Below are 16,024 nucleotides of genomic sequence, written 5' to 3'. Positions count from 1 at the left end.
GTTTATTACTCGAATAAATATAACTGTGTATCTAAACGAATAAATGCTTGACTATTAGACTGCATAGTCAAACATTTGAGTGGTAATGTGACATGGGTGGAAACAGTTGAACCTTAATCTTTAAAATTATGGTGATTAAGATTTTCTATTTTAATAAAATCCTATTATTCCAGAAAATGAACCAATGTTTAACCAAGTTCAGTTCATACATTTCTGAATATTTCATTTTTCAAATTTTCAATATTGAATGCGTTATGATGCAAAAGGTTTACTGTAATGTTTACAAACAATTTTATAATGGCTAGCCATGAGTTTGGCGAAGAACTAAAGATGCATTTTTAATGGAAAATCCTGTAATGACACTAGGAAATGGTAAACAACTATTGTTCTGTTGGGGTTTAATTCCATCAGTGAATAATTGATTTGCACATTTTTCAAGTAATCATACATTAATTGTTGAAACTTGTCATTCTGTTTCATATCAGTGAACCACAGGCAATGTGCTACATTGAAACTTCTAATTTAGATGGAGAAACAAACCTTAAGATCCGACAGGTAAGATTTTCCTCCATATTAGTTTGCATTCAATGCATTTTAATAAAGATAAATATCTCATTTGGTTTGAACTAAATCTAGATGTGGGAAAGCCATTCCTTGGTCTGAGTTTGGTTTATGTTTGAGTAACCGAAATAACTAAAAACGTTTGAAAATGCTGGAAATACTCAGCTTTGACAGCATCTGTGGCGAGAGAAACAGATTTAATGTTTCAGGTTGATGACCTTTCATCAGAACTGGAAAAAGTTGGGGATAAAAAAAGTACAAACAAATAGAAAGGCAGGGAAATGGCGGAGGAGGGTAAAGAACAAAAGGTAAGGTCTACAATAGGGTGGAAGGCAAGAGAGATTAAATATCAAAAGAGCTTACCACCAATGTCCCAGACATCATCATCTCCATCTCTGGGTATATCCTGGCTCACTGACAGACCCACCAGAGGTGGCGCCACAGTGGGAGACAGTCAGGAGGGAGTGGGCCTGAGAGTCCACGACATTGACTCCGGACTCCCTGAAGTCTCATGGCATTAGGTAAAACACAGCCAAGGAAATCTCCTGCTTACTAGCACTATGTCTTCCGTCAGCTGAAGAAGTAGTGCTTCTGTGTTGAACACCAATTGGAAAAAGCACTGTAGGTGTCTAGGGCATAGAATGTACTCTGGGTGGAGGACACCAAGAGTGGCTTGGTAGCACCACTACTGAGTCCTGAAGGAGAAATCTGCCAGACTGAGCCTGCAGCAGGTCGTGAGAGAACCAACAAGAGCAAAAACATACTTGACCTTGTCGCCCTCACATATGTACTTGTTGCAATGCATCTGTCCATGACAGTATTGCTCGGCATAACCACCCACAGTCTATGTGGAGATGAAGTGCCCTTTTCAGACTAAGGACATCGTCCATATTTTGTGGCACTATTAGTGTTAAAGATATAGATTCAGAACAGATTGAGCAGGTCCAAGCTGAGGCACTGTGAGCCATCAGCAGTAGCAGAATTAAGGTCTAGCATATCCCTCACTCTACCATTACTATTAAGCCAGGGTTCAATAAGGAGTGTTGGAGAGAGTGCCAGGAGCATCACCAGGCAGACTTAAAAACAAGTTGCCAACACAGGACTACACGCTAAATATTGGAAGCAGCAAGCTCCTAACAGAACTAAACGATCCCATAAGCAATCCTGTCAAAGCTGTTCAGCTCTGCCATATCCAGCCATAAATATTCGTGGACAATTAAACAGCTGACTGGAGGAGGAGGATCCACAAATATCCCCATCCTCAGTGATGCAAGTTGGTGCAAAAGAGAAGGCTGAAGCATTTGCAACCACTGCCAGCCAGAAGTGCCAAGTGGATGATCCATCTTGGCCTCCTCCTGAGGTCTCATCATCACATACCAGTTTTCAGCCATTCTATTCATTCCAAATGATATCAAGAAACAGCTGAAGATACTGGATACTGCAAAGGCAATGGATCTTTACAATATACAAGCTGTAGTGTTGAAGAACTAGCCATGCTCCTAGCCAAACTCTTCCAGTACAGCTACAACACTGGTATCTACCCAACAACGTGGAAAGTGGCACATTCTGCTCAGGTGTGTCATGTCTACAAAAAGCTGGTCAAATCCAATCTAGTCAATTACCACCCCATCAGTCTTGCCACCACCATGTAAAAGACATTTCCTCAAAGTGGTCAGTGAGCTAATAATTTGTGTGTGTGTAGCTCTCTTTTAATTTGCAAGTGATTCAGTTTAAAAATAATCCAGCAGTCAAACTTTATTCTTTAGGATAAAAAGATCCTTAAAGATGAGATTTCAAATCAGTCTCTGTGAAATATCGTTGTGGGCCCGTTTCTTGAATTCCTCCTTTCTGAAGTTGAAGGGGTTGAAACTTGAGGTTCGGGTTAGCAGCTGCGATTGTTTGTGAAGACGAAGAGTTGGAGTTTACTTTCATAGGTGGACTTGATAGGTAGAGCAGTTGCTGGGAGAGGATTTAGGCTCCTTTCTTTGCTGGAAACTGCGGGTACAGACTCTTTGAGGATTGCCACTTTCTTCTCAGCAGACCAAGGATTATTTTTCTGAATGTTTTATTCGAACTCCCAGTGGCAGAGGGCAACACAGCCATCATGTTTTTCACAGTTGATTCAGCTGAAAACTGCAGGCTGGAACTGACTTCCTGAGGTCTTCTGAATTTTCTGCACACTGCCACACAAAATGGCTCCTTACAGTCTCTTTTTATACAGTTCCAAAGCACAAAGTTGGCCCTTATGTTAATTTTCAATAAGTCATTGTTTCAAAAAAGCAAGGAAGGTAATTACTTTGAGATTCTTTGAAGTCTCTTCCTGACTCCTCTTCCCTTAGAAGCCAAAGGGTTTTCACACCTTTTAGAAGATTCAATGGACATTCCTGGAGGAGTCTTTGCATTTTAATCACTCTTTGTAGCCAGTTCTAGAGATTAGAGTCTGACAAGGTTTGAAGACACAAAGGTGCCAGATTGCCTGTCTACACTTCCATTTTGAAAAGGCTTTTAAACTCAATTCAAAGGTTTGAAAACAGAAATATACCTTTAAAATAGTCACCCTTAAAACCTGTAATATAATTACACATTTGTGACAGTTTACCCTCAATCATCTGCAAAGTGATGGAGGTGTCATCAACAATTTTATCAAGTGGCACTTACTCAGCAAAAATGGGCTCACTGATACTCTGTTTAGGTTTTGCCAGGGCCCCTTAACTCCAGAATTTAGTACAGCCTTGGCCCAAACATGGACCAGAGCTGAATTTCGGAGATGAAATCAGAATGACTGCCCTTGACATTAAGAGGCAGCATTTGATCAAGTGTGGCATCAAGGAGGCCTGGCAAATGACAATTATGGGGGAAAGCTCCACTGGTTGGAGTCATACTAGCACAAAGGAAGATGGTTTTGGTTGTTGGAGGTCAACCATCTCAGTCCTAGGACATCACTGCAGGTGTTCCTCAGGGTAGTGTCCTAGGCCCAACCATCTTCATTCAGCGGGGTGAAGAGGAATTGTACTTGAGGTGGTGTGAAATATTGGATTGGATAAACATGGCGAGGAATGATATATTAAGGTATTTAGCATTTTCAGACCCAGATGAAATATATCCCTGGCTACTAAGGGAAGCAAAGGAAGAAATAGCAAAGGTTCTGATCATTATTTTCCAGTTCTCTCTGTCTAAAGGCTAAGGGAAAATTTTATTAAGGTGTATGAAATTATGAGCGGCCTAAATTGAGTAGATATAAAAGACCTATTTCCCTTAGCAGAGAGGCCAATAACCAAGGGGTGCAGATTTCAAGTCATTGGAAGGATTAAAGAGGAGTTGAGTACTATTTTTAGCCAAAGGGTGCTGGGGGCCTAGAACTTGCAGCCTGAAAGGATGGTAGAGGCATAAACCCTCATCACACTTGGATATGCTTGATGTGCCATAACCTATAAGACTAAAGACCAAGAGCTGGAAAGTGGGATTAGGCTGGATACCTTTCTTATGGCAGACACAGATATGCCAAATGACGTCATAAATCTATCCATGTTTCACTGTTTGTACATGAAGAATCAGCGTAATGAGCAATCAGTTGTATGTTATAAAGCCATAGAAAGTTATAAAAGAAAACACTGTATAATAGGATGTAGGAATATAATATTTTGCCTTGCGTTACACTAACGTACACTGAATTTGACCTACATTTTTGATGGCTATGTTATGAGGGATTGTAAGCAATCGATACCACAAGTTTTATTTTTATACACTAGCTGGACAAACATCCAGCTAACCTAACTGAACCCACATTAAATTTAACCCCTCAAATTGAAAGATAATGGTAAACAATAATAAGATTTTGACTTAAAATAAAGTTGTTGATTTTATTTTTTTTCCTCTCTTAAGGGTCTACCTCAGACAGCAAAGATAAAAGATATTGATAGTTTAATGAATTTATCTGGCAAACTCGAGTGTGAAAGTCCCAACCGGCATTTACATGATTTTGTTGGCAACATTCGATTTGATGGAAAGAGGTAAAGTAGGCTGAAGGAAAAGATGCATTAAAAATGATGGCAAACATTTTCTGCTCACAGAAATATATACAAATTTAATTACTGCATTCAAATTTGGTACCTATGGAAGGAACAAATGTCACTTTTGTCAGAGTGTTCAAATCTTGAGGGGAGAACTTACTACAGTCGCATTTCCAAGCAGCCAAGACTGTAATGTTTGGAGCATCCCCTGGAATTCTGCATTAATTGGTATTTGATTTAACATTGTTCCTCTCTTACAGTGGGACATTATCTGCTTTCCCAATTAGCTTAACTTTCTTTGGAGTAACTTTATTGGGCATTCTGCTAGTTTGTCTTCATCTCCTTTTCTTGGTAAATAAAGCTGTTCCTTTTGTTTATCTTGCACTTGGTTTCATTCCTATGCCTAAAGTATTGTTGTAAATAGTGCAGGATCTTTGACACACTTATGATACCGTAATATGCTAATGTTAAACTGCCAAAGTGTATTTGTAGATAGTCTCAGAGGTCCAAATGCCTAAGCTCAGTAGCTGAAGGAGCCGCTGAGTAACTCATTCAGCTTGTGTGGTGGTAGCTCCTTTGATTCCATGTTGACTAGCTCCATTGCTGTCATGTTCTGTTTCATTTGAAGCTTCCCTCCGAACACTGGTACAGATACAAATAACTTTTTTCTAAAAAAAAAATATAATATTTCATAAAATTTGTAAAAGTACATCATAGTTCAAATTTGACATTACATGAAGTGTAATACAGATCAATTTCTTTCAATACAGAACATGAAGTGCCTCACTATACTTGCCATTACAGATTACATTTACAATGTACGTTTACATTTCATCTCGAGCATTCTCTGGTGCATACGGCCTGAGGGATTTTACACCAGTTCCAATCCCTCTGTATATAGCTTTCGGGATACAAATACTGCCGTGGGGCACTTCCTCTGCCTCAAATTGCAAACCTAATTTTGGACAATTTTTGCTAGCTGACAGAGACAGGTGATACTGTCATTATGACTGATTTATTGGAAGTGCCACTGTAAAATAATTTCACAGAAAATTCGATTCCCCTAAGTCATTTCTGCACATTTAAAGAACAAAATTGTATTTAAGATTCCTGTGTGGAGCCACTTAGGTGATCATTTCTTGCCGAGCCAGTGGTGATTGATTAACCAGTATCTGGTTGTAACTGTTACTTCTGGTTTGTCAGGACGTATGACAATTATTTCACAATTACACTGTAAGCAAAATGCCTCTTATTAGCTGAGGGAGCAAACAAGAAATATGAGATGAACTAGTGGCTGAAGAGAGGCATCAGTTAAAGATGCACATCAACCTATCTCAAAATGTATTTCTTAAATGCATGTTCATAGAATCATACTGGTATAGAAGGAAGCCATTCAAGCCTTTGTGCTTTGTGCCAGCTCTTTGAAAGAGCTATTCAATTAGTCCCACTCCCCTGCTATCTCCCACAGTCCTACATTTCTTTTCATTTTTAAGAATATACCCAATTCCTTTTTGTGAGTTACTATCGAATCTGCTTCCACCACCCTTTCAGGCAGTGCATTCCAGATCATAACTAGCTGTGTAAATAGAAACATAATCTCTTCATCACCTCTCTGGTTTTGCAAATTATCTTAAACCTGTGTCCCTTGATTGCCACCTACCTTGTCAGTAGAAGCAGTTTCTGCTTATTTACTGTCGAATTTTGAACACTTCTTAACTTTCTCCGCTACAAGGGGAACAATTCCAGCTTCTCTATGCTCCCCATATAATTGAGGCCTCTTGTCCCTGGTATCAATCTAGCTAATCTCTTCTCCAACATCTCTAAGGCCTTGACCTTCCTAAACTGTAGTGCCCAGAACACCAGCTGAGGTCTAGCCACTAATGATTATCATCACTGGCTTGCTTTTGTACTGTATTTTATAAAGTCCAGGGCCTCATATATTTTTAAACAGTCTTATCAACATGTCCTACCACCGTCGAAGATTTATCCAAGTGAGCCACCCGATCTTGCTTCCTGCACCCTGCTTTAAAGTTGCCCCATTTAGTTTATATTTACTCACTTCTTCCTCCCTTCCAAAATGCATCCCCTCATACATCACTACTCTGTCTGTGTCCTTATTGTTTACTTAGTTTCCAAACTTTATGCCAATTGCAAAGTTTGAAATTATACCCTGTATATCTAAATCCAGGTATTGAAAAGAACATTGGTCCTATTACTGACACTGAGAGTGCCATTGTTTATTTGAGTGTCAGCTGTGGCTCATTTGTCGCGCACTTTCCTATGAGTCAGGATCGTGGATTCAAGTCACGCTAGAGATTTGAGCATGTAATCCAGGCTGACACTTAAGTGCAGTACAACACTGTCAGAAGTGCAATCTTTCAGTTTAGAACTTAAACCAAGATCCTGTCTACTTTCTTGGGTACATGTAAAATATCTCACGACACTATTTGGAGAAAAGCAGGGGAGTCTCCCTGAGGTCCCCACTTAAATGTATTCTTCAGTCAACATCGCTTAAACAGACTATCCAGTCATTTATCACATTGCTGTTTGTAGGACCTTGCTGCGTGCAATTCTGCTGCCACATTTCCTACATTACCTTGCAGTGTAGACACTTGTATTTTCTTGGCTATGAAGTGCTTTGGGAGGTCCTGAGGTTGGCAAAGATACTGTACAGTTGGAAGTTATGTCTTTGTTTTTCAGACTGGAAAGAAGCAAATAAACAACCATTCACTAATACTGTTTTCTGTCCCTTGGCTAATTTTGTACCACTCTGCCACTGACCCTTTATTCCCATAGCTTTCAATTTTGCTAATAAATTTATTGTGGCACTTTATAGACTTTCAAAAAGCATTTGATAGAAACACCAACTGCACTGCCCTTGTAAACCTCCATTATTTCATCGAAGAACGCAAGCAAATTTGTCAGATAGGCATTCGCTTCAAGAAATCCAGCAAAGTGATCATTAATTTTGTCCCAGGATACCATCTCCACAAGTTTGCCCACCTCTGAAGTTTGGATGACAAGCTTGCAGTTACTGGGCTTATTCTGCTTCCCTTTTTTGAACAGAGGTGTAACATTTAAGCATTCAGCCCTCTGACACTGCATCCATAATTTAATGAGAATTAAAATATTGTGGCCAGAGCCTCTGCTATTTCCCCATTTGCTTTCCTAGGATGTATCCCATTTGGACCAAGTGACTTTTCTACTTTGAGCGCTGCCGACCTTTTGGGCATCACCTCTTTATTTGTTTTTATGCTGCGTCTCCTTTACTGTGGCATTGGTAGCATTCTTTCTTTTTATGAAGACAGATGAACAGATACTCATTACTTCAACCATGCCCTATGCCTGCACAAGATTTTATTTTAAATCCCTAATCAGTCCAACCTTCCTTCAGCCCACTTTTTTATTCATTCTTGGGATGTGGGCATTGTTGACAAGGCAAGCATTCATTGCCTATCCCTAATTTCCCTTGAGCTGCCTACAACTGAGTGGTTTGTTAGGCTATTTCAGAGGACAGCTGGCCAACTACATTGCTGTGGGTCTGGAGTTACATGTGGGCCACACTGGATAAGGATGGCAGATTTCCTCCCCTAAAGGACATTAGTAAACCAAATGAGTTTTTACAACAATCTAATAATCTCATTAATAATCATGAAACTAACATTTTATTCCAGATTTATTCATTAATTGAATTTAAATTCCCACACCTGCTGTAGTGGGTTGTTCCTCCTATCTTTTTCAGTTCTCCTCCAGGCACTCTGTATTCTGCTTGATGCTCTGCTGTATTATAAACATGACATTTACATAAGCAGCCACCTTCTGTTTTGTTTTAATCTCTATATCTTCAGTCATGTAGGGAGTTCTAGATTTGAAAACCGTTTTTCCCCCCTTCATGTGAAAGTATTTGCTTTGTGCTTGAGCTAACTCGTCTTTGAAGGTACCTCATTGCTTATTTACTGTTTAATTTGCTAATCTTTGATTCCAGTCCTCCTAGCCCACTCGACTCACTGAAATTAGCCCTCCTTCAGATGAGCATTTTCACATTTGATTATTCCTTGTTCATTTCCATAACTGCTCTAAACCTAATGATATTATGATCACTGTTTCATTGGGACAGCATTTGGGAAACATTCTCCAGAATTAAATCCAGCAATGCTCCATCTCTGATGCTACCTTCAAAAACAGTTCCTCTGACATGTCCTCCTTCTTCCTTAACCGAGGTTTTCCACCCACGGACGTTGACAGGGCCCTCAACCGTGTCCGGCCCATCTCCCGCGCATCCGTCCTCACGCCTTCTCCTCCCTCCCAGAAACATGATAGGGTCCCCCTTGTCCTCACTTATCACCCCACCAGCCTCTGCATTCAAAGGATCACCTTCCGCCATTTCCGCCAACTCCAGCATGATGCCACCACCAAACACATCTTCCCTTCACCCCCCCTGGTGGCATTCCGTAGGGATCGTTCCCTCCGGGAAACCCTGGTGCACTCCTCCATCACCCCCTGCTCCTCAACCCCCACCTACGGCACCTCCTCATGCATACGCAAAAGATGCAACACCTGCCCCTTCACTTCCTCTCTCCTCACCGTCCAAGGGCCCAAACACTCCTTTCAAGTGAAGCAGCATTTCACTTGCATTTCCCCCAACTTAGTCTACTGCATTCGTTGCTCCCAATGCGGTCTCCTCTACATTGGAGAGACCAAACGCAAACTGGGCGATCGCTTTGCAGAACACCTGCAGTCTGTCTGCAAGAATGACCCAAACCTCCCTGTCGCTTGCCATTTTAACACTCCACCCTGCTCTTTTGCCCACATGCCTGTCCTTGGCTTGCTGCATTGTTCCAGTGAAGCTCAACGCAAACTGGAGGAACAGCACCTCATCTTCCGACTATGCACTTTACAGCCTTCCGGACTGAATATTGAATTCAACAACTTTAGATCTTGAACTCCCTCCTCCATCCCCACCCCCTTTCCGTTTCTTCCCTCTCCCTTTTGTTTTTTCTAATAATTTATATAGATTTTTCTTTTCCCACCTATTTCCATTATTTTTAAATTTATACCTTTTATGCCCTGTTAGTCTTATTTCACCCCACCCCCACTAAAGCTGTACCTTGTGTGTCCTGCCATCCATTCTTAATTAGCACATTCTCTTAGATAATATCACCACCTTCAACACCTCTTTGTTGTTTTGTCTTTGACATCTTTTGATTATCTGCTCCTATCACTGCTTACTTGTCCCTACAACCACCCCCCCCCCCCCCCCACCCCACCTTAAACCAGCTCATATTTCACCCCTCTCCTAATTTTACTCAGTTCTGATGAAGGGTAATAAGGACTCAAAATGTCAACTTTATTCTTCTCTGCCGATGCTGCCAGACCTGCTGAGTTTTTCCAGGTAATTCTGTTTTTGTTTCGGATTTCCAGCATCCGCAGTTTTTTGTTTTTGTTAATGCTGCCCCGTTTGTTGGGCTGGAAATATAACGATCAAAGCAAGTTTTCCTGAATACATTTCAGGCATTTCCCATCACCCCCCCCCCCTCCACTTCTTTCACTTCGCACTGCTTTTTCCCCTCTATGTTAGTATCCAATTATTAGCACTATTGTTTTTTTTCATATTTCTGAAATTTGCTTGCAAGTAATTAACTTTAACTTGAAATTCAGTAGACTTTGATATTTAATATGAAGGAGAATTAAAGTAAGCACACATATGTAGTAATATGAATAACATTGAGCACAGTGGACATTTTATGACTTGCAAATATTATAGTCAATTTTTTGATTCAGATGTTGCACAATTATTGCAAGTAATGAGAGTTTGGTTTCCCAGTATTAATAGATTTTGCCACTAGGCAATAACGCTTACATTTTGTTGCATTTTTTGTTGGGATACAAAAAAATCAACAGATGTTTTTGAAGTTACCACATTAGTTTTATTTGTGTTAAATGATGTGAACTTTTTTTTTCCAGAATGAACCCAACTGGAATTTTAACCTAAGCATAATAGAAATGCTTCAGACAATTTTGTGTCCCTGAGGCTTTCAATAAAGGAAGTTAATCATTGTTCTAAATTTTGTTATTTGATTATTTACGTTTCTGTAAATAAAATAAGCCTCAGCTGGGATTCACAATTTTAATTTCTTTTGTAGCACTTTTCCCCTGGGCCAAGATCAAATTCTTTTGCGAGGTGCTCAATTAAGAAACACCCAATGGGTTCATGGAATAGTGGTTTATACAGGACATGACACAAAGCTCATGCAGGTATGTTTGAACGGTATTTTGCTGAAAATGTATTTTGTGAATTTAGGTTTGAATTATAAGTTTTCTGTTCGATGTCTGATGGGGAAGAAGGAGGGAGTGATCAATGGATGAAGATATTCTGTTTTCTGGAATCTCTTTATGGTGTAGGTACACAATATCTATGCTGAAAAAGATGGATCAGGCGTCTGTTGTCTGGCAATGTTACTGTATAATGCTGCCAAGAGAGATGCGAGGACATGGGGGAGGGGGAGGATATAGAAAGACTGGCTCTACCATTATTTTTCTTCTTGCTTCCACATGAGAAAGTATTTTGGGCTCCATTTAACACCTCCCCAGGACAGCAAGACAATGATGGATCTTTTAGAGAATTGCAGTGCGTTACCATTTAATTGTTCAATGGAGTTTGAATGTCTTTGTCACTCTTAAGTTTAGTCTCTTTTGTAGAATTCTTATTTGGGAGTAATAGATTTTATGCTTATAAGCCCATTTCACAGGTTTTATCAAAGTTTCAATAGTGTACTAATGGAAGTTAAATCTATAATGACAGTTAGAAATTGATTAATGGCAGTTGGAGATTGAAGGGAGGAACAGAGAATTGTCCAGCATAACTTCTTGAAATAATACAGCCCTAAAATTTGAAATGACAGGATTTTAGGATGGCCATGTTCAAGAAAAAATGTTGAAGGCTTTCCCAGCTTCTGACATTCCATTTTTTTAAATCTGCCATTTCAATAACTTATTCAATAAATCAAACCGTTTTAAATAAAAAATAGAAAATAATATAAATGCACAAGTCACACAGCATCTGTGGAGAGAGCAGCAAAATTGACGTTTCAGGTTGAAAATCAAATCATTTGATTAACCCTAGCTATTATTTCCGTTTAACATTCTATCTCGTAATGGCTTGGAGATCAACTTGTAAATTAATTTATGTCTCCAGCACATTGTGAAATCAGTGGTTATGTATCAGTGGTTCAGGAAGGCAGCTCGCTACCACCTTCACAAGGGGAATTATTAACGGGCAACAAATGTTAGCCTTGATGGAGATGTTTATATCCCATGAAGGAATAAAAAAAACCCTGTAAAAATGTAGAGTAATTTCTGTCTGTGCTTTTTTTTGTATGTAAATATGAAAATATATGGTGGTGCTTAAACTGCACTATCTTTCTAGAACAAAACTACCTTCCTGTGAAGATCTGTTTTTTTTTTGCTTGTTGTAACATGTCATGATAACTGTTGATGAAGCTTCATCTTTGTAATTCTGATGATAAAAGTATACAGTGATGTTGAAGTATTACAAATAATTCTAAAAGACTACCCCACCATGATACTCAGACATTTATAATAATATGATGGCAGACAGGTTTTAGATTGATGCCTTTCTGTGTATTACCAACCCTAAAGAGATGATAGCAGTGTGCAACTTATGTGCAGCTTCCACCTTATTGATTGCAGCCAAAAAAAATTAGTTTTAACTATTATTGTAGTGTACATGGAACAAAACTGTAAAATATTGCTACTCCTAGGTGCTGCCTGTCCCTGAAAAAATTACCTTTAGAATTGAGGCTTTACAACTTTGTAATACATTTAGCATCATTAGTGTTAAGCCCCTATGTTGGAGAAAATTGAAGGAAGGAATGGAGAATATTCAACATAATTTCTTGAAATTTTAAAATGACAGGATTTTAGGGAAAGTCATATTCAAGAAAAAATATTGAAAACATTCATAGCTTCTGGCATTCCATCCTTTTTTAAATCTACCATTTCAATAATTTATTAGGAAATTGTTTGCATAGTTAAGAGCAGGAATGTGTGCTATAGCTTGATCTGTCAGTTTTAATGGTAAGAATCTACAACTTGGGAATACTATCTGCTTTGACAATTCACTACATTCATTGTCAGCAGAGTGATCTACAGTAGTGTTGCAATCTACAGATATCTCATACATTGAGTCAACTGCATGTTCAATTCACCAAATTAATCGTGCATATAAATGATCCACTGGAAAATAGTGATCATAATACCAGATTAAATTTGAAAGTGACATACCTCAATCACAAACAAGAATCTTAAAGCTTAAACAAAGCTAATTATATAGGTATGAGGGGACGACTGGCTAAGACAAATTGGGTAAATAGACTAAAAGGTATGGCTGTAAATGAACAGTGGAAAACATTTAAAGAAGCAATTCAAAGCGTCCGACAAAAATACATTCCATTGGAAAGACAAAAACTCAGCAAAAAAGACCCATCCGTGGCTCACTCAGGAAGTTAGGGCTAGTATTAGATTAAAAGAAAAGGCTTAAAATATTGCAAAAAACAGTAACAAGTCTTGAGGATTGGGAATGTTTTAGAAACCAGCAAAAGTTGATGAGGGGAAAAAAATAGAATGAGTAAACTATCCACTAATATAAAAACAGATTGTAAGAGTTTTTATAAGTATATAAAAAGGAAGAGTAAAGTAAACATTAGTCCATTAGAATCAGAGACAGGAGAAATTATCATGGGGAATGAGGAAATGGTAGAGGTGGTGAACAAATATTTTGTATCTCTCTTCACAGTAGAAGACACAAGTTTCATTCCAGGGCTAGATGGTAAACAAGGGGCTAAAAGTGGGGAATATAATATCAACAGAGAAGTAGTATTGGAGAAACCTGAGGGACTAAAATGCAACAAATTCTCATGGCCTGGTGGTCTACACCCTCGGGTTCTAAAGGAGATTGTTGATGAGCTAGCTATAATTTTCCGAAATTGCTTAGATTCAGGAATGGTCCCATTAGATTAGAAGTTGGCAAATCTTACACCACTTTTCAAGAGAGGAGGGAGAGAGAGAACAGTGAACTAAAGGCCAGTTAGCTTAACATCAGTTGTTAGGAAAATGCTGGAATCTATTATTAAGGAAATCTTAACAACGCACTTGGAAATCACAGTATGATTAGAACAAGTCAAGATAGTTTTACTGAAGGGAAGTCTTATAACAAACTTATTGGAGTTTTTTGAGGATGTAACTAGTAAAGTAGATAAAGGGGAACCAGTAGATGTAGCATACCTGGATTTCCAAAAGGAATTTGATAAGGTGCCACACAAAAGGTTAATAGGCAAGAGAAGTGTACATGGAGTTGGAGGTAATATATTAGCATGGATAGAGGATTGGTTAATGGACAGGAAGCAGAGGGTGGGCATAAATGGGTCACTTTCAAGTTGGAATGCAATAAAATTGGAATGCTGCAGGGATCAGTGGGGGGGGGGGCCTCACCTATTTATAATCTATATTAATGACTTAGATGAAGAGACAGAATAATGCATCTAAGTTTGCTGATAATACAAATCTAGGTGGATAGAAAAGTGCAGAGAGGCTACAAAGAGATTTAGACAGATTAAGTGAGTGGGCAAAAAAATAGCAGATGGATTATAATGTTGGGAAGTGTGAAGTTATTCACTTTGGTCGAAAGAATAGAAAAGATGAATAATTTTTAAAAGGTGAGAAACTTTTCAAGTGTTGATGCCTAAAGAAACTTGGGTGTGCCCATACAAAGAATGCAAAAAGTTAGCATGCAGGTACAGCAAGCAATTAGGAGGGCAAATGTATGTTGGCCTTTATTACAAGGGGATCATCGGAGTGCAGGAATAAAGAAGTCTTGCTAGAGTTGTACAGGGTTTTGGTAAGACCATATCTGGAGTATTGTCTGCAGTTTTGGTCTCCATATTTAAGAAAATATATACTTGCATTGGAGGCAGTACAGCGAAGGTTCACTAAATTGGTCTTATGACAGGGTGAGTAAATTGGGCTTATATTCTCGAGTTGAGAAGAATGAAAGACGATCTCATTGAAATCTGCAAGGTCCTGAAGGGGCTTGATAGAGTAAACTCTGAGATTGTTTCTGCTAATCAGGGAATCGAAAAAGCAGGGGCTCAGATTAAGGGGCCGATTATTTCGGACTGAGATGAGAAATTATCTCTCTCGAACGGTTTTGAATTGTTTGAATCTCTGCCTCAAAGATTTGTGGATGCTCCGTTGTTGAATACATTTAAGGCTGGGTTAGACAGATATTTGGTCTCTCAGGGAATCAAGGGATATGGGGAATGGGCAGGAAAGTGGAGTTGAAGTCCAAGATCAGCCATGATTGTATTTAATGGTGGTTCGGGCTTGATGGGCTATATGGTCTACTCCTCCCACACTTCTTGTGTTCATGTATTAGTCAAGTTACATTTTTGAAAATGCTGTGTTTAAAGATTTCAGTTCAGGTAAAATCTTGTTCTAGATTTTGGCCTTGGCACTCTCTGAGCTTTTGTGTATCATGTTAGCCGATCAGAATGATGAAAATGTTCAACTGAATGTTGTAAAATTGCTGGTATTTAATTATGCACTTTGTTCCTCTATACTCCCCCTTTACATTATTTTTCGAGGGCTGAGGAAAAATGTACATTGTACACAAACTGGAAACTCCACCCCAACCCGTGAAATGTACACAAATTGCAGCCAAAATTGTGCCTGTTTTGAAATGTTTTTGTTTCTCAAGTTTCTGCGTGAACTCATTTGCATGTCACAAAATCCGCCATGAGCTAGGGCAATCAACCAGTGAGTTAAAATATATTTTTATAAAAATAGAATTGATTTAAAAAAAATCCTTGCTATATTTAAGACTCGCAGTTAAGTTCAGGTTGATTAAAACAGCTGAAAGCGGGTTTATCAAAACAAGCATCACAGTGCCAATCCATCACTCTGAATAACCAGAATCAGGTTTGTTTTTTTTTGTGAAAAATATACTTTATTCATGAAATATCTGGAAGAACATTCCTAACCATTTCAAAATCACCATCACAAAAGTACAATCAGGTTCAACTTTTACAACATGTATCACGAGGTGCATAATTACAATCAATGAATATTACAATCATTTGCAGACATTCATTTTGAGCTGTACAGCCCGAGGGGCTCTCAACAGTTCCCAGTCCCTCGGTGCCCTATGGCAGAAATGTCTTAGACAGCGACCCTTCCCCATTGCGCCTTTGCGGCGGCTGCCCCAAGCTTTAGTGCGTACCTCAGCACGTAGTCCTGGGCTTTGGAATGTGCCAGTCTACAACACTCAGTCGGGGACAACTCTTTGCGCTGGAAGACCAACAAGTTTCGGGCAGACCAAAGAGCGTCTTTCACCGAGTTGATGATCCTCCAGCTGCAGTTGATGTTTGTCTCGGTGT

At 39.1% G+C, this 16,024-nt stretch overlaps 1 protein-coding gene and 1 long non-coding RNA gene across 7 annotated transcripts in view; both read left to right on the top strand.

Moving 5' to 3' along the window:
• Nucleotides 1-16,024, top strand: part of LOC144683762 (uncharacterized) — a 1,025,508-nt gene that overhangs the window by 190,161 nt on the left and 819,323 nt on the right. The window lies entirely within an intron of this gene.
• atp8a1 (ATPase phospholipid transporting 8A1) overlaps nucleotides 1-16,024 on the top strand; it is a 488,126-nt gene that overhangs the window by 149,192 nt on the left and 322,910 nt on the right. For all 6 annotated transcript variants that reach the window (XR_013577307.1, XM_078546849.1, XM_078546831.1 and 3 more), the window contains 3 exons: nucleotides 486-555; nucleotides 4,444-4,571; nucleotides 10,715-10,826. Coding sequence is in view for 5 of the 6 variants with exons in the window: in XM_078546849.1 (XP_078402975.1) it covers nucleotides 486-555; nucleotides 4,444-4,571; nucleotides 10,715-10,826 (310 nt within the window). In the remaining variant the exon portion in view is untranslated. The remainder of the gene's footprint in view (nucleotides 1-485; nucleotides 556-4,443; nucleotides 4,572-10,714; nucleotides 10,827-16,024) is intronic.

The sequence above is a fragment of the Cetorhinus maximus genome, chromosome 1 (genome assembly GCF_964194155.1).
Source record: "Cetorhinus maximus chromosome 1, sCetMax3.hap1.1, whole genome shotgun sequence".
NCBI classification, from domain to species: Eukaryota; Metazoa; Chordata; class Chondrichthyes; order Lamniformes; family Cetorhinidae; genus Cetorhinus; species Cetorhinus maximus.
This window is presented reverse-complemented; position numbering and strand designations above follow the sequence as displayed.